Genomic DNA, 19,496 nt, shown 5'->3' on the forward strand with positions numbered 1-19,496 from the left:
GTACAAAACACTTTGTTGTAAACAAAAAAAGGAGCCAGTGAAATAAACAAACTGTGCAAAAAAGGCCCTATTCTTTCTTGCGGCCGCCTCCCCCCACCTTGTCTGGAGCATATTTGAGCACGTTTGCCATTTGTTCAGCAATATTGGCCTCAGTTTCGTCGCTGGTGCTCTTCATTACACTCTATGTAAGACAGAGAAGATGGGCTACAGTAAACAGTAAAAACATTAAACTGCAGACATTCTAAGGGGCTAAACATCAAAGTTAAAGGGATTTCAACTTTGGATGCTGGCTACCCAGTAAACATTCGACGTCAAAATCTGGTCGAAATCAGGTCGATTTCCCGTCCGTCCGTCATCGACCTGAATTCGACGTCCTAATTACGTTGAAATCCTGTCAATATTTTGACCTTTGGCTTGGTCATTTTTTCGACGTTGTATTGACGTTGAAATCCCGTTCCATATTTTGACTTTTGGCTTGGTCATTTTTTCGACGTTGTATTGACGTTGAAATCCCGTTCCATATTTTGACTTTTGGCTTGGTCATTTTTTCGACGTTGTATTGACGTTGAAATCCCGTTCCATATTTTGACTTTTGGCTTGGTCATTTTTTCGACGTTGTATTGACGTTGAAATCCCGTTCCATATTTTGACTTCTGGCTTGGTCATTTTTTCGACCTTTTAATGACGTTGAAATCCCGTTACATATTTTGACTTCTGGCTTGGTCATTTTTTTCGACGTTCTATGGACGTCGTCTGGACGTACACTGTAAAATCTGATTTCATGTAATGGTAGACCTTACTTAAAAGAAAGAGTACTCTTTACTCATTTCGGCTTAATTTGTTGACTCTACTAGATGAAATCTAGTAGTCAACTTTCTGGTGAGGAAAGTAATTAAACTTCGTCTTTTCAGTAACCCTTACTTAACATTATAAAGTGAGGAGGATTTGTAAGTAAACTAATGTCTTTTCAGTAATCTTTACTTAACATTATAAGTGAGGATAACTTTTAGTGTTTTATTAAACTTATGTCTTTTCAGTAATCCTTACTAAACATTATAAGTGAGGAGGATTTGGTATTAAACTAATGTTTTTTCAGTAATCCTTACTTAACATTATAAGTGAGGATAATTTTGGTGTTTGTATTTATCTATTTATATGCATAATATAACATATACGTATAAGTATATGTACATGTGACACTGATAAAGCTCAAAGGTCAGCAAAAAGACTGCAAAGGTCAACCCTGGTTATGTCGAATGGTGGGTTACATCAATAGTCTACAACTTTTCAATAAGAAGTTATAGATTTTTGAAATAGTTCAAAGTTAAGCTTTTCTCACATTTTTCAAAAATATTTTTTTTAAATTAAAAAACACGTTTTCAGACTCAGAAGAGGACGCTGAATCGAATGGGCTAGGTCTCGATTTTGTATGACCCTTAGAAAGTGGTTTAAACAAGCGTTAAAGTTTAGTAAACTTGAAGCTTTTTTCACAAACATATTATTATTTTATTTTGACCCTTCCACCCTCTTATTTATATGATATTGAGTCGAATGGTAGGTTACATCAATAGTCTAAAATTGTTTAATAAGAAGTTATAGATTTTTGAAATAGTTCAAAGTTTAGCTTTTCTCACATTTTTTAAAAAGATTTTATTTTTAAATTAAAAAACACCTTTTCAGACTCAAAAAAAGACGCTGAATTGAATGGGATAGGTCTCGATTTTCTAGGACCTTGGGAAATACAAACGGTCACCAAAAAGATTGGATGTTGACTTTTGTATAAAAAACTGATTTTGTTGAGCACAAAATCTGTAACTAATCGCTCCAGATATTTTTTTAAAATCCGAAACTTCTCTCAATCCATATTGAGAGTAAGCCGGATTTTTTGGCACCGGCCCTGATTTTTTCTGACACTGATAAAGCTCAAAGGTCAGCGAAAAGACTGCAAAGGTCAACCCTCGTTAAATTTTTAGAAATTGTATTTTTCTTCGAGACTCTGGCTTTAGACTAATGTGATGGCGCTGATTCCAAATATGCAAGTTTCTTTTTTCTCGGACAACAGGAAGTGCCTCAAAAGGCCACTGCCTGGTTGGTTTTAGGGTGTTCCAAGCCTGTGATTTCTCCGATATATTTTTTTTCCAAATCTACACGTAAAATAATGCTAAAATTTGAAATAATCAAACCCTAATATCAAATCATGATTTAATTATCCCTTAATTGGCTATGGTTACGGCTTCGCTATCTTGCTCAATATCTCGAATACGATAAGGACTTAGGGTCCACTTTTTGGATATGTTGTAGAGCTGGCTGAGACGCACATGTGGATGTCTTGTTTGTCCCGTTACGACACATTTCTATTTCTGACTTTGTCCTTTGATATGGTCTTAAGATATAAGACTCTATGTGCCTTCTGAAAGTGTAGGAGGTCAACTTAGGAGTGTCGTACCGGGACAAACAAGACATCCACATGTGCGTCTCAGCCAGCTCTACAACATATCCGAAAGGTGGATTCTAAAAATGCATCGATTTCGAGATATATCGCTTTATTGCGCGTAATAACTTGACATTTGACCCTAGCCAATTAAGGAGAATGGTAAGGCCGTGTGCAAGAAGAGTTATATGGGCGCGTTCGGGGCGACGCGCTGACCCAGAAACAGGTGTCCAATTTTGTTTTTACTCCTTTCAAACAGTTTTTCACTATTATCTCGGCCCCTAGGGGGCGCTGAAACAATCGGACAACGTATTATTGATCAGCTCTTCACCCCGGACGTGTCCATATAACTTTCCTTACACACAAACATGTGGTGCTGAAAATTAGGGTTATTGGGCTTCTTGAATAATTTGGCCACTAGGGGGCGCTGACACAATCGGACAACAGATTAATTATCAGCTCTTCAGCTCGGACGTGCCCATATAACTTTCCTCACACAGGGACATACGGTATGTATTTTTAATATATTTTTGGAAAATAAAAAAATAAAATACAATAAAAAATGTAAATAAAATAAATGAAAAAAGTAATCGGAAAAACACGGCCCCTCACGCATTAGGAGGGCAGGATGAGTCACCAGAACCAAGGACGGGTGTTTTTGATTAATCTAACATGGTTAAAATGGAGTTTGAAGTTACAATGGGTTTGTATAGGAAAGGGGCGTGTCTGATAAAATGAATATCAAATATCTAAATAATGAATCAAGCAACTTAAAAACTGTCTGGGGGGTTCACAAAGGCCTGAGTAGATGATAAAATGACAGAAAGTTTTTTTGAAAGTGAAATATCCCTTTAAGTGTATTTATTTATGGACATCACTTTACACAAGTGTATTCTAACATCACGTTTTGTGTGTGTGCTTTTGGTCCTAAGGCTGTATTGTCTGAATTTTCATTTAGACCATACCCGGTCGACGCATCCGTGGGGGGATATACGCACATGATCTGGCAACCCGGGAAACCTAGAACCGCACTACATATGCGCAGTTGATCACTGAAGAAGCGCGCGTAAGAAACAGGAAGAGAAGAACGGTCTTGTTGTTTTTCTGCAGCTCTAGTCTGCTCCGTTCATTCATTCAGAGTTGTTATGCTAAGGTAAGTTAACGTTCACTGTATATACTATATATTTAGCAAACTTTGTCTTTTGTCATATTCCTCATACGTTTGTTGCTTAAGTTTATGTCATCGATTTATTTAGCGAAGTTAGCGAGGGACTCTCGTCCTTCTTTGTTTACCCCAGAGACGGCCCTCTGGACTCCGCCAACAAAGTGAGTTTCAGGCCATGTTTTAAAGCACTATTAAAACGGAGAAGCAGCCTGAAAGATGAATTGAGCACATATGTTAGATGTGATAATCCCTTATCCACGTAATAATCAACCTACAGTATGTTGCTGGGTAGATTTCAGCAGATTAGCTCTGGTTGTGGAGAACATATTTTCAGGCAGCATAATATGTTGAAACTATAGTGGGTACAAACGTATTTACACAATATTATTGTATCCAAGTGATGTTTAAAGCAGGGGTCTTCAACAGGGGGTCCTCAGAGTTACTACTCAGGGGCCGCCAAATCTGTGTGTGGTATATATTTATTTTTTACATTAACCACTTGAACCCTAGCATCCCTTTTCTAAGGGTAACTTTAGTCAAAAATAGCAGATCTACAAGCTCACAACGCCTCGCACTGCGAGGCGTTGTGAGCTTGTAGATCTGCTATTTTTGGCAAAAAGGTTTGGTGTAGAGGGGGGAAAAGAGCAGACCAAGTTGAAAAAAAAGTTTAATCTGAAACACAATTTTATACAATATAGAGGGGGTCCCTGCTCCATCTCTCTCAGCTAGGGGTCTTTGGAAAACGTTGAAGACCTCTGGTTTAAAGCATCTATTAACTACTTTACTTTAGCCCTATTTTATGTATGTCATACAACTGTGTTGTTTAAAAAATGTTTAAAAATTGCCAATCTACAAGCTGACAACATGCTTTGTGATCTTGAAGATGTTCAGAAAATCGCTTTTATAAGAATATTATTTATAATAAATGTATTCAATTAAATGTTGCACCCCTGTGGGTTAGAAAAGCTAAACTGGCCTAGGGCAGTGGTTCCCAAACTGGGGGTCGGGACCCCCAGAAGATTATCTTAATGTTTTTCTCACTCAACACAACAGTAAACAAGCCAACATACAGTGTAAGTGTATACACTATACAGGGTATCTGCACATTTATAAAGGGACAACTTAAGGACTTATAAGACCTTTTTAATACCTCTAAAATACAAATAGACACACAACAAACAATACTACAAAACATGGTCAAACATTGGCCACATTGTCAAATATTACCTAAGAAATAGGCAAACATTGTGAAAACAGCAGATCTACAAGCTCACATCACAACGCCTCGCGATTGTGAGCTTGTAGATCTGCTGTTTTCACAATGTGTGTGGAACAGAGTCAAACTAAATGTAATGCCTCAACTCCTACAATTCCAAGTGCTTGTCAGGGTGGGGGGGGGGGGTGTCCGATTATTTTGGGGTTTGGGGCAGTGGTTCTCAAACTTTTTCGTGTCAAGGACCCCCAAATTGACACTTATTAGCCCGCGGACCCCCATTTGAAAAGATATGCCAGCTAGGGAGTCTCATAAGAGAATATTTTTATGGCTCTAGCAGTGATTCTCTACCATTTTAATTTCAAGGACCCCCAGTTTGACATGCATTAGGGCTACGGACCCTACTTAATGGCATTTCTATCTCTGGGACCCCTATTTATATTGTAAAATCAATGTTAATTTAACTCTGAGAGTGTGCAAGTGGAACCAAATGGATCCGTTTGGGTCCATTTGGTTCCATTTGTACACTCAGAGTCACAGAGCCATAAGGGTCCATTTGGTTCCTAACTATCCATCATTTGGCTCGGTACCCCCTGGAACTCCCTCAAGGACCCCTGGGGGTCCCCTGACCCCACTTTGAGAACCAATGGCCTAGGATACCAAGTTAAAAAATATTTAGCTTTTACATGTACATCTTGACAATGAGTTACCGGTATTTATGTTTTCACTAACTTTCAACGTTTCTTGTTTAGGTGTGGATCTTTTGAGACAGCATAGAAATGCACTGGAAGTGTAAGTACTGCTTTTTTTCTTTCAGAAAAGAGGGCTCAATTATTTAAGCTCTATCGCTTGAAACATGGAAGCTAAGCCAGAACCACGCCAATTCCCTGCCTTCACACAGATTGTCTGTGAAAAACGGTGAAACGGTGAAGTGTCCATATCAAAACAGCACTGTTGAGTATAATAACTACTCATCATGTAATGCTCATAAATGTAAAGAACATCCTCTGGGCACTTAAAAAAAAAACACAAATTGTGCGTTGTGTATTGGGTTTGATGCCAATTTGCCATCAAAACATCGCTCCACTAGGCTAGCAATTTTATGCAGAATTAGAAAAAGTGCTCCTCGGAGCACAGGTCTCCGCCAGGTCAGGTAGGATAGTGTGGGGCAGCAATGTTCGGAATTCGCCATTCAGGCAGGAATGTGAAAATTCAAGCAGATCGGATGGATCCGTCTTGATCAATTGGCTATAGAGATCATGTGTACCGATTTGCATGTTGTGAGGATAAAATCTGAAGGAGCAATATAAAAAAAGTGTTTTATATAAGTTGGCCTCCTGGTGGCGCTATAATAGGGCAATGTTGAAAGGGTGGCATTTGTTTGTCAACGTAGTGCAAAGGTGCCACTCCTGCAAACCTTAGATGTCAATCTTAGCCAATCAGGATGGTATATGAAAAATCTAACAGATCCGTCAGGCAAGTGTTTTTTTTTTGTTTTGTTTGTTTTGTGTGTGTCAAGAATCAAGTCAAAATGTTAGAATCAATGTTCTCAGTTGAATTGTCTAACTTTTAGATAACATACGTGAGTGTAAAGAGTACAACTACACCACCAACGCAGAACCGGATGAGGAGGATGAGGAAGAGGACGTTTCAGGAAGAAGGAGGAAAACTACTAAGAGAAGAAACGAAGATTTTGTATCAACGTTTGGTATGTTTCTCATTTGTTTCACATTAGACATGTGTTGGGAACCTGCATTTATGGTAAGATGAAATGTGTTAACACATGGGCCTCACATGTAGATCATTCATGTTTTGTAACAGAATCTGATGAGGAGGACACCATGAGGAATCCAGGTAACTTTCTATATCCAATTTAAAGTGCTATGGAGTAAGAAATAAAGTATTTTATTTATTTGTTTTTCTTTGTGTTGCATCTGTATAGTTAAGCTGCCCTCGTTTCCTCCACCACCACCGAAGGTTCAACAACATACTGCTAGTGAGTATTGCTGTTATAAAAAATGGCAAACTTGTTTGCACTGACCAGTGCCGCAGCGCCTCCCATGGTCTGAAACTGGGTGTGTCAGACACACACCCAGACCCAGGCACCCATGCAGCCAGGCAGCTGGCACACACACCGTCAAATATAGGACCAGTTGGCACTGGTCAAAAAGTATATTGGTGTATTTGGTACACAACGTGAAAGCATTTACAAGCTGATTTTTATGTTTCATACGTTCATACTATGTTTCATGGTTGGCATACAAAAGCTAGTCATGTCTACCCAGTGTATCTCCTGTTGCACCTGGTTGAAGTCCATACAGGACCATAGGACAGATTTATACACTTTGGAGTGTTAATCAACCTGTTCTTGTCCCTTTTAGACTTACAATCCCAGCTGAATGACCAGGAACTGGACTCAGAACGAGCTGCAAGGTCTGCCCGCTCAGACCGGGAATCGCACCACAGTGAAGATTCAAGTAAGGGCAGGTACACACTACAAGACATTAGGTCCGATATTGCTGTCGCCGACATTTTTTGGCGCTCGCCGACAAAACCTCCCGACCTGACGCAGATCGGCCTTTGATCGGCGAGAAAATGCTCTGTGTGTGTGAAAGGCTCTGCGACCCGATGTGGCCGCGATTCTCCGCTCTGCGACGGCTTTTCAGATATCTAAATTGTTAGATATTCATCTCTGTCTGGGACAGGACAAGAGACAATATCATACAGTGTGAAAGGAGCCGAGACCATTCTGCGAGCAAATCCACGCTGCAGCCAATGAGAGCACATTACAGCAACCGTGGCTAGGGGAGCGTCGCTGGATCTGACCACAACAAACAGTCCCTACCACAATATTACCTTCCAGTCCTGTATTAAGTTAACATTATAAAACTAAATGAGAAAGTGAGCGAGCCTGGTGGGCTGTTTATTTTAGAGGAATTGTACAGAGAGACAGAGACAGAGCGAGAGCTCTCTCTCTCTGTGTGTGTGTGTGTGTGTGTGTGTGTGTGTGTGTCTGTGAGTGCAGCATGCCTGTGACACACGCTGTGTCTGAACAGCGTTGCCAGATGTTGCGAGAGAAATAAGCAACCAGGTCTATGAAAACAAGCCCAAGAAAAGGCCACTTGAGCACTTTAAACCTATTTACAAATACATTGGATATTTGAAAATAGCCAATCTACAAGCTCACGTTGTAGATAGGCTATTTTTAAAGAAGACATTGGGGGGGGGGGGTTGTGTAGTATTTTCCAAATCCACACAGATCTTGTATGGGGGTCTATGGCACAACATATTTTCAGAAGGGGGAGGTCTGCGCATCTGCGGACAAATATTAATTTGGGGGTCCTTGCCATGAAAATGTTTGAGAACAACTGGTTCAAACAACATTAGGAAACAAGGCCAAAAAAGCAACTACACTTTCAAGCAACTTTACAGAAAAATAATCCCAAAGTCGCTTATAATAAGCGGACATGGCAACTGTCACAGCGGAATTAGCGCACTTGCCGTGCGAGAGAGAGAGAGAGAGAGAGAGAGAGAGAGAGAGAGAGAGAGAGAGAGAGAGAGAGAGAGAGAGAGAGAGAGGGGGGGGGGGGGGGGGAGAGGCATATCACGGGATACCTCGATTAAAATGAATTGGAATAAACAAAAATGTATGTATTGGGTCTGACTCTGGAGATAGCATCCTAGTGAACTATCCTACAGTGTGTCAGCCCTTGTCGGGGATCAATCGTGCTGTGAAGACCACAACGATATTATGACAGCCGATTTCAAGGAATAAACTCCTGCAGTGTGTTATGCTTAACGATCAGATGACCCCCCGACAACTTTAAGGTCCTGCAGTGTGTACTTGCCCTAAGTATATATGCATCTCTGTCTCTCTCGGTCGTCCACAGATCAGCCTTCCATCATCGGTTCCAGTCATCCTGGTTCTCCATACAGATTTATACACATTAAACATCTTAATCAGCCTGTTTGTGTCCCTTTTAGACTCCCAATCCCTGCTGAATAACCAGGGCTCTGATCCAGGTGGAAGGACTGCCCGTTCAGACCGGGGACCGCACCGCAATGAACCTTCAAGTCAGTATATATGCATCTCTCTCTCTCTGTCTCTCTCGTCCACCGATCAGCCTTCCATCATCGGTTCCAGTCATCCTGGTTCTCCATACAACAGATTTATACACATTAAACATCTTAATCAGCCTGTTTGTGTCCCTTTTAGACTCCCAATCCCTGCTGAATAACCAGGGCTCTGATCCAGATGGAAGGACTACCCGTTCAGACCGGGGACCGCACCGCAATGAAGCTTCAAGTCAGTATTTATGCATCTCTCTCTCTCTCTCTCTGTATCTCTGGCTCTCTGGGCCTCATTTACTATGTAAGTGTATATATTTCCCTGCTTTCCACCCAGATTTGAATATACACCAAAGTCAACTCCTGACCAAGTGATCCTACACCAGCTAAAGGTGTAGACCAGGTTGGGGCTTAGGTGATTGTCGCAGCTGAAAGTAATGCTGACACACCCTTGAATGTTCAAAAACGGCCCCATTTCACTACATGTAGAAGCAGAATACGGCATAGCAACGACCTGTTGCTATGCAATGTTAAAAGGTGTTTCCCCTGCAGTGATTTGTTACATTGCAATACTATATTGTTCCCATAATTTAATATTGTTAGTGTCACCTGGAAATAGAATAGCGGTGCATGTCACGATATGTCAGTCATGTGACTGCAGTCTGGGGAGGAAAAATAATAAGGTAAAAAAAATGGCTCTATTCTATAAATAAAGTTAATTGCCAAACGGAAGCCCATAGATTAAATAACACACAGCCTATGCGTTGCTTGTTTACTGTAAGCTTACATTGTTAAATGACACCGGGTCACATCATGATCATGATGATTGGAATATGGTTGGGATTTCATTTCATTTGGACTGTCGAGCTGAGCGCAGCTGGGATAAGAAACTCCAATCGCATGTGACGCCTGTCGGCTCTAAATTATACAATTGGAAAGATGCATGTTGTTTTTGATTAGCCTACATGATTAAATTGATTTACTCTTGAGAATACATATCATAACAATTTCATGACATTGTCGATCTGCCTTTACAAAACATTTTTTTTTTTTTTTTCATATTGGTTAGGCTATGTTCTACAGCAAATTGTCTTTGAAGTGAATACATATGTTTATATGACTGACAGGTGCTCAAACACTGCTGCTTCACATGTTAGAGTGGAGCAAATGAGTGTACACCAGGTTCAGATATGCCGTGGCTTTCGGGTGTACAGAGTTCAAGTTCATATACACGGTCATGATGGTAAATCCCAAGACGTCCCTAGATTTTGGTGTAGGACCAAAAAAATCGTCTGCACCGCGTACGTAAATGAGGCCCTCTGTCTCCCTCGGTCGTCCTCAGATGAGCCTCAGAAGTTATCCGCATAGTAGTCCATAGTCCGCATATTTTGAATCTGACATTTGTTTTGTTTTTTCTCAGGCTCAAGGAAGTCAGTCCAATCAACACCCGGGAAGCACAGGAGATCATCAACATCTAGTGAGTACATGTATTTTTTTATGTTATATACGCGCACACACACACACACACACACACACACACACACACACACACACACACACACACACACACACACACACACACACACACACATACACACACAGTCACCATGGTTAAAAAAAAAGATTAAGATTGTTTTATTTCTCAGGCTCAGACCACCGAAGGGTCCACAAAGGGACTGGTTCAGGGTCATCAAACCGCACGGGCAGCATTAGATCACAGAGGAGCGAAGGATCACACCGCATGGAACCGCAGCACAGGGCCAGTCGCAGTACCACTCCTGGTGAGTGCACACAATTTACAATTTAGCAGACTCTCTTAACCCATTGTGACCTGCCTTCAAATTTAAAAAAATGTCTTCTAAATCCTGACATTGTTTTTGAAAAACTTCATGTTTCTGCATCAGTGGTGCTCAATATTTCATGTCAAGGATCCCAAAAAGTGTGTATTTAGCCACTGTCAATCTGGCAATATGTTGTTGCAGGGACCTCCCCTACCCAGAAGCAAAGATTTAAGTTAAAAATCACTCCCGTGTGAAGTAATCGGTGCAGGGGGGTGCTGGAACACCCAGACCCCCAGAAACACGTGTAGGGGCACGGCCCGATTCCGGCAAGCCGGCCCACATCCGAAACAGTCGAGAAATGACTAATCACCACCTGGAAACCGCATAGTTAATTTGCATTGGCCCGACCCAAGCCTCTGTCTCCGTCACTACGTTGCCGTCTGCTTAACCTCACTACTGTCAGATGGAGGACAGTGGCCAAATACTTACTTTTTGGAATCCTTGACATGAAATATTTAGCATCACAGATGCAGAAGGGTCATTATTTTATTTTTTTTCAGTCTCACGACGATCACGCCGCAGTCGAGAGCCTTCCAACTCACCCAGGCCAAACTCCCATCGCTTCAGGTACAGTGAAGGGCACAGTATCAGACTTCTAGTTCTATCATTGGCCTAGTGATTTCCCACAGTTTAGAGCTTGGCCTAAGCCAAGTCAGCTGGGGCATAGAACTAAATTGATTGTCAATATCTGTGGTGTTTTATGTTCCGTCCAATAATTTAAACCTAATCTTATAGGTGACCGTGACGTCGGGCACAGTCCTAGCTCTGTGCATTCCACATACTCTAGTGTCCAGTCAACACACTCTAGTAATTACAGAACGTCCCACACTCAGAGGTCCAGACGTGAGGCAGCCAACTCACCCAGCAGGCAGGGTGAGTTCAAGTCAACAATGCCTTCATAAGACAAGTAGTATTGGTTACTGTATGCCAGACTTTGTATTTCTCAGCTAATGCATGGTCATCTGTGTCTTGGGAAGTTTTAACACAACATTCCTTTCTTAACAGGAGTGGAGCCACCGAGAGGCCAGTTCCCCATGCCAACCGCAGGTAAGTTCTGAGCTATTTCAAAGGGGACGGGTCACTGATCAAGAACTACTGGGTGACATTTACCTGTATAATTTGGAAACCTTGTCTGCCCTTTCTCTTTATTTTCACTATCTATTAATGTTGAAGAATATTTATTTGTGTATATTGCCTTTTTTTTAGTATTCCAAAAGAAGGCATTCGCCATATGGGCAGAAATCCAGAAAACCACGAAGGAGTGCGTCCAAAAAATTCTGAGCAGGTAGTGTTTCAGCATTTGATATACAGTAGCCTTTGTGTGATTTATGTGTTTAAGCTAAAGTGGCACCAGCCTGGAGTACCTGTATAAAAGTTAAGGTTTTATGTCATGTTTACCCCAAAAAAATCCTAATCCTTAGTGGATGTGTTTTTCTTCAGGCTCATGAGTAATTGGTTAATGACCAAGTTCAGCTTGAGAGGGACAGGGGGGACGAAGCGGCCCTTTGCAGAGACTGCATTGTTTCGAGCAACAAAAGGTAAGCGGGCCAATATTTCAGCCAATTTCAGTATTATCACTTGACAAGACCGCAGTTACTAGGTCCAATTGTTTGGACTTAGTATGACCCAACGGCTCAGTCGGTAGTTCTCCCTGATTGTTTCGCTTGATAAAGGGCTTGTTTTCCTAGGCTACTACCGTTGAAGTTCATTCACTCGGCACCCTTAACCTGTTTCATTGGCAAAACATTTACTCCATTGCCAAAAATTTATGCCAACTGTCTACCTGTAGTTGGAGATAACATTTTATATATTGTGCTGGTTAGGTGTAGAAATGACATTACCACTGGCAGTGGTAATGTCATTGTGACTTTTCACATGTGATTTCTTATTCTGTAGACGCAGTCATGCAGTCGCAGCCAACAGCAAAAGAAGAAGAAATTAAGCAGCATGTTGCAGAACACCTGAAGCACGCTCCACAGAGGAAGGGGGGCAAAGGACCAACCACAGAAGACTGAACCCATAACACCCACTGTTCGCACTGCCTCTGTCCTTTTTTATTTTCTGTCAAGATCCCTAGCTGTCTTGATCATCTTTCCCTTATTTCCAAGACTTTCCAAGTGTCCCACATATTGACACCCTGTCCCACATTGCGACTGGCATGCATCAGTGTTCAAAATGCCCTTATAATTCCATAAGAATTGGCTGGCATGCATCAGTGTTCAAAATGCCCTTATAGTTCCATAATAATTGGCTATCTGTTGTAAAGCTCTTTCATTGTCTCTTTTAAAAGAAAATGATAAATATTCCTCTATAGGCTAAAGCAGTGGTGGGAAACTTTTTGCTATATTTGAATTTCCCCACTTGTCCCACACATGCAATACTTCTGTCCCTCAAACAGTTTGGATCTGGTCTCCCTACTGCGGTAGGGTGACCAAATCCAAACTGTTCGCCTCACACATGCTCTCTCTATTCCATAAGTGCTCTCATATGCTCTCTGTCCCCCGCTCTCTTTTCCTCTCTGGCAGTTTTTTGTTTTTTTGTGCTGATTGCCATTATACATTAAACACAACAAAAAGTTCCAGCATGTGTTCACTGCTGCCCAAGTTACGTTATATGTTATACAGTTATAGATTTGTAAGGGTTATTTTGGTTCCATGTGTTACACTATCAGAGTTACCCCATCTTGATCTGCCTTCAAAATTTAAAGTCTTCTAAATCCTGACAATTTTCTGAAAACTTATGTTCTGTTGAGTTAAAATGTTCTGTTGAGTTAAAATGCACCATTCTTAGAATATAAAAGGATTTGAGTTAAAAACGTTTGCTCTAAAAGAATGCATGTGAAAAGATTTGAGTATTTCAAACATAGCAGACCCACAAGCTCAAAGCACGCCACTTGGTGCTGTTTTTCAAAAGCTCAAGGATGACGTTTCAAACACAAGGTATTCTGCAGAAGTAAAATAAAGAAATGTGGATTGATTTGTGACTATTTGTTGCAAGACTGCCTGGCTATGGAAAATGTTATTTGTTTACTGCTTAAATAGGTGGGTGTGATTTTATTAATGTGCATAATTGTATAATCCCAGTTTTAAAACGCATTACTGTGTATGTAGCTACATATGTAACACTTGTACTTCTTACTTTCGGATGCTACGTAGCGTCCGAAAGTAAAAAGTACAAGTGTTACATACTGTAGCTACTGTGTGTGAGTGAGTGCGTGCGTGCGTGTGCACACAAACACACACGTGGGTCACGTGTGTGTTTGTATGTACACCCCACACGTGACACGGAAAGAGGTAGAAAAGACGTCAAAGTGACTAGATGTTGACGTCACTTGAAGGTAGAATTAACGTAGAAACGACCACATATGGAGGTCCCGTGGGCGTCGTACCCTGACGTCAGGAGAAAAGACGTCAAAGTGACTAGATGTTGACGTCACTTGAAGGTAGAATTAACGTAGAAACGACCACATATGGAGGTCCCGTGGACGTCGTACCCTGACGTCAGGATAACGTCCGGAAAAGACGTCATTTTACCTTACATTTTGCACCGTCCATGGACCGTTTTTCGACGTCGAGGAATGACGTCATTTTAACGTAATATCCACGTCCAAATGTTCACTGGGTACATTACAAATTGAAAGCCAGCAGATATATCAGTTTCAAAGACAACCATCCAGCATCTTTACACTTGAAAACATTGTGGGCAGCTGCCTGGTTATTCACAAGTGGCCACTATGTCAAGACATGGTTACTGGTTTTCACAAATCTACACTAACTGGAAATATGCTGTTTACCTATGATGACATTATAGAGGCGGAGCTTGACGAAGGCCATCTTTGTTCCCTTTGCCGCTCCTTTCATGTTGAATTGAGCCATGACATTGTTTGACATTACCCTGTGGATACAAAAGGCAATTTAAAAGTGATGTAATTACATTAACTTAAGACTAGTAGAGAACCAGGTGAGTACATGCAGTAGAAGTTAACACCAGGACTGCCAACACAAATGACATCACTCAATTTCCAAAATGAAAATGAATGAAAAAAACACTATTGTTTCAGTTTGGTCTGGTGTTCCCTTTGCGAGGTCATGTCAATGGAAACCAGCTACATGCATCTTTGTGACGTCATGTTGCTGGCCTCCAGCTGCCCCCTGTGAAAGCAGCATAAAAATGAATAGCACCGGAAAAGTCCTGAAGGGGTCAGGGCATTGTACACTTGGGTGACAGTGCTGTAGAAGGAGAATTTAACCAAGTTTGTTTTAAAGGTGGGTAGTAACTGATCACTCTCGTTTCCTCTAGTATTGTGGTAGTGAGTAGTGCTTTTTTTTTAGGTTAGTCAGATATGTGGGTATTGAGGGCACGGTCGCATTCACACTTTTTAATGTCAATCCCATGTTTACATTCTCTACCTGGAGCCACCCTCAGCTATCAAAATAGTTCAAGAAAGGTAGCCCATGGCCCCAGGCCAAGTAGTAGTTTAGTTCAGTGGCCTTGTGGTTAGAGTATCCACACTGAGACTGGGAGGTCGGGGTTTGATTCGCAGCCAGGCCATACCAAAGATCTGAAAAAATGGGATCCAATGCCTCCCTGCTTTGGCACTCAGCATCAAGGGTTGGATTGGGGGGTTAGATCCCCTCAAAATGATCCGAGCGCGGCGCATGCTGCTGCTCACCGCTTCAAGAGATGGGTCAAATGCAGAGAACAAATTTGGCATACAGCAATGTATGTGACAAATAGTGGGATTGTACCTTTACCTGTAGCTTGTTTTGGAAGGTTTGGGGCTTATCTAGTGACATTGAGATGTTGAAAACAAAGAGGTGCTAGTACAGTCAGAGGGGTACAGCCATACAGTCCTGACAGCCCTTCTGGACAAGATAAAAATCTGCCCAGAATACAGCCCAAATATGTAACCTCTTCTCTGTTGGCACTTACTAGGTCATCAACTCTGACCTTTAAGTCATTTGGAAAATACAATGTCACGTCAAAAGCAAAAATCTACTTAAATCAATAATATAAATACTTGCTTAATAGCTATAAAATAACTTACTTCTCCATCACTCGACGGACATTGTCCTTCAGCGTAGTCCCACCTACCAGCGCCAATGAATTAACCTGAAATTAAGGTGGTTGAGAAAAAACAAAACAGATAATTAATCACCATGACTGCTTGAAGTTACAGTGAATGAAACACTCTACATTAGAGAACAGTCTACATTAGAGAACACTGTAATATGGTTGGCATCACTTTGTTGATATTATAGGCTACTTTGACTAGAGATGCTCCGATCATGATTTTTCAGGCAGCTCACTGATTACCAATCACTAGCAGTCGGTATCTACCGATATTGCCGATCACCGATCAGTGTCAAATCCATAAATCCTTCTATTTATTGTGCAACATTTAGATATTTAATTAATGATTATTCTTACACAACATTGACATTGTATATTAGAAGATGAGACAGTATCGGGAATTGACAACCGTTTATTGCAGGCCGAGGCAATGGGCCGGAGAATGCACTGTTCTACAATGAAACATCTGCCCTACTTTGATCTATTTACCGATCACAGCTGATATAGGCATTATCGGCCGATTGTGATCGGTTGCTGATCGATCGGAACATCTCTAACTTGTACAGAAACAAATAGCACCGTGGTACAGTACGCCAATGCTAAAAGGTATACAACAATAACATCCTTAGGACTTCCCATTGTGATTCTGTGTATTCAATTCATCAACAGAGCATCAAATATTAAACCTTAAATCTCAACATCTATTTACTACTAACTAACTACTGGTAGTCTTGCATAGCCAGAAGTGTCTCAGATCTCTACCTTGTACCTACCAGTGCATTTGGTGACATCTAAATTCAATGTAGGCGCTACAACTGGGTGGAAACATTTGATTGGAAAACAAACTGCACTATAAAACCAATGCAAAGAGTCTGCAAGACAGTCTTTCATACTTGAATGGTATTAGGAATGGTTGTCAAAGCAGAAAGTGTAATTTTGTAAGTTGAGGATTTCTCCACCATTCTAAATCATACATTGAATTTAGATGTTGCTAGATAGGACATACTGGACACAGACAACCCAAAACCAAAGCAAAACAGAATGCTACGTAGAACTACAAAGATAATATCCATGTCCGAATGCCTGAGCATGGTGATCAACCCAAAACAGTCTTGACTAGGTACAGAGTAAAACTATGCACCCACTGCACACAAAAATGTGGTGGAAACCGTGCCTGCCCACTACACCGAGATAGACATAAGCTTCCCACAGATTACATACACCCAATGTGAATTTGAAAACATGACCGACAAAACTCCCATACCACAGCAGCAAGATGTGTGACCTGTTGTGATAAAAGAAGGTTAGCCAATGGAATACAACCAGGCCTGGAATTTCGTCATTTTAGGGGCAAGGCCACTTGGCCTTTGGTGTTGTAATTTTTTGGAGGGCACAAAGGCCAAATGCCAGGGCAGGAAGGCCATCCAAAAAAAAAAATGTTTTTTAAGTCCAAAAAAGTTTTTTAAAGTCCACGGAAATAATGCATTTAACTTGAAGGTTAAGGATGATTGTATTTTAATATATTATAAGAATTGTATAACTATCTGTGAAATATAACCCATTTATTTCACAAAATAATGTGTTGGCAAATGACCAATATTTGGTTATATAGGTCTCAATATGTCACATTCAGCCCTGGACTTCATTGACTGAAGTAGGGGTCACATTAATCACATTAGATTCACAGATTAGGGGTCTTCAACCTTTTCAGGCCAGGGACCCCCAAACTGATGGGGTGATGGAGCAGGGACCCCCTACCTCGTAGGGTAGGTAGGGGGTAGGCTACTATACTGCCCTGCCAAGGCAAAGAGCAGTAACTACGCTCAAGGTGAAACTGAGATAAATGGCTTTAAAGTTTTTCAACTGGCCAGCCAAATGGGTTATAGGTATACAAGTGATATTACTTTAATAGTGCATGTATTCATGAGGTAATTCTCATGGCAAAAAAACAGAATGGCTGATTTGACCCTTGACCCCAAAAATGTAGTTACTGCACTCTGCCTTTGCATTGCCTACATGGCTCTAATGTCAATGCCAAGGCAAAGTGCAGTAACTACAATGTTTTTTTTTTCTTCTTCTTTTTTGTGTGGTTCTGATGGGAGCGTACTCAAGTTCCCTCAACCCTATGTTCCCTCAGCCCTATGTTCCCTCAGCCCTATGTTCCCTCATCCCTATGTTCCCTCAGCCCTATGTTCCCTCATCCCAAATTAGACCCTATGTTCCCTCAGCCCTATGTTCCCTCATCCCAAAATAGACCCTATGTTCCCTCAGCCCTATGTTCCCTCAGCCCTATGTTCCTTCAGCCTTATGTTCCATCAGCCCATGTAATATTCTAATGTTTTGTCTTGTCTGTCTGTCTGTCTGTCTGTCTGTCTGTCTGTCTGTCTGTCTGTCTGTCAGTATCATGTCAGTATCATGGTCAGTATCATGTCAGTATCATGTCAGTATCATGGTCAGTATCATGTCAGTATCATGTCAGTATCATGGTCAGTATCATGGTGGTCAGTATCATGTCAGAATTATGTCAATATCAGGAGTGGTTATTTGCTTCAGTCATCAAAACGATTTCTATAAGTTTAGGGTTGTAATGGATAAAATAAAATAATTTACCCATCATTTTCCTATGACTGATAAAAGTATTAAACTCCCTTTTTAATACAGTATCTACTGTGTTAAAACGTTTCTGGGGGAGGACCCCCAGCCATATATGTCCAACCCGTATTCATTTGACTGTATAATGTTCATGTCTGTATATCAGAACTTTGTTTGTACTCATTTAAATCCCCCTCTATTTTTTATTTTTTTTATAATAAGCTAAGTTTTACATAGCTTATCATACCTTTAAACTCATTTTTTGTAATACTAGAGTTTCGGGGGGCTACGCCCCCCTCAACCCCAGCCGCGCACGGGGCCCAGCGTGGGTGCGTGTATATTGGGGTACCCAAATCGCCGGAGTAAAAGTGTCCAAAAGGAAAAAAAAAAAAAAAAAAAAAATTGGAAAAAATGTTAATAGTGATTGTTACTTTGGTGGTCCGCGGACCCCCTGGTGGTCCGCCGACCCCTGTGAGTGTTGGGACCCCCGGGGACCCCCCTGGAACATGGCGGACCCCTTCGGCAGTTTTTTTTTTTTTTCATGCACGGTTTGCTTGTTTCTGTCGCTTGTTTTTTAAAACCTGGCAGCAAACTTGGCAACCCGACTGACATCACTGACCTATCCTTGGTATTTGTACTTCCGGGTTGCATAATGATGACATCACTGTCGAGTCCTGTGGTGTCATGAACCTAGGCAGGTTTGTTTACCAGATTACCCTGGGCAGCGTGCTGTTCTGTGGCCGTGGCTGTTTGTTTTTGTGTTTGGGATGAACATGGCACGTGAAGGACGGACATATTGTGATTGAGACATGAGTGAAGTGAAAGTAACGGCCTGGGTGGAACAAAGGAGGTACGTAAGAAGGGGGGGGGGGTTGAAGCAAAGGAGCTGTGTGTGTGGTGTTGTGGAGGACATGGGCAGAGTGCAATGGCGGCCGCTCGTGTTGTTTCGGCGAAACCCGTCGCCGTGCGGTGTCGGTGGTGTGCACGGTAAACGGTACGAAGCTGCCTCCCCTTCCGTTTTGTCCGACATTTGGTGAGTAGAATTAATGATGTTGCGCGGTGGAAAAGGTGTAGTGAGCAATGAGATGTCCCCTACGCGACGCGTAAATTCAG

The 19,496-nt window shown here is 41.4% G+C and overlaps 1 protein-coding gene and 1 long non-coding RNA gene across 2 annotated transcripts; both read left to right on the top strand.

Moving 5' to 3' along the window:
* Nucleotides 1–3,496: 3,496 nt before the first annotated feature.
* On the top strand, nt 3,497–11,776 carry LOC311039642 (uncharacterized protein; the record flags this gene model as incomplete). Its single annotated transcript, XM_084049579.1, has 11 exons — nt 3,497–3,584; nt 5,562–5,601; nt 6,383–6,517; nt 6,631–6,663; nt 6,752–6,805; nt 7,191–7,286; nt 8,794–8,883; nt 9,026–9,115; nt 10,524–10,658; nt 11,454–11,591; nt 11,724–11,776. The coding sequence occupies exons 2-11, from the start codon at nt 5,589–5,591 to the stop codon at nt 11,774–11,776; spliced, it is 837 nt and encodes a 278-aa protein (XP_083905705.1). The 5' UTR covers nt 3,497–3,584; nt 5,562–5,588.
* Nucleotides 11,777–11,964: 188 nt separating this feature from the next.
* On the top strand, nt 11,965–12,846 carry LOC311039896. The gene is made up of 3 exons (XR_014600214.1): nt 11,965–12,003; nt 12,159–12,256; nt 12,615–12,846. It is a non-coding gene; the product is annotated as an uncharacterized lncRNA (long non-coding RNA).
* The last annotated feature ends 6,650 nt before the right edge of the window (nt 12,847–19,496 follow it).

This window comes from Gymnoscopelus microlampas (assembly GCF_963454915.1).
Source record: "Gymnoscopelus microlampas genome assembly, chromosome: 23".
Taxonomy (NCBI): domain Eukaryota; kingdom Metazoa; phylum Chordata; class Actinopteri; order Myctophiformes; family Myctophidae; genus Gymnoscopelus; species Gymnoscopelus microlampas.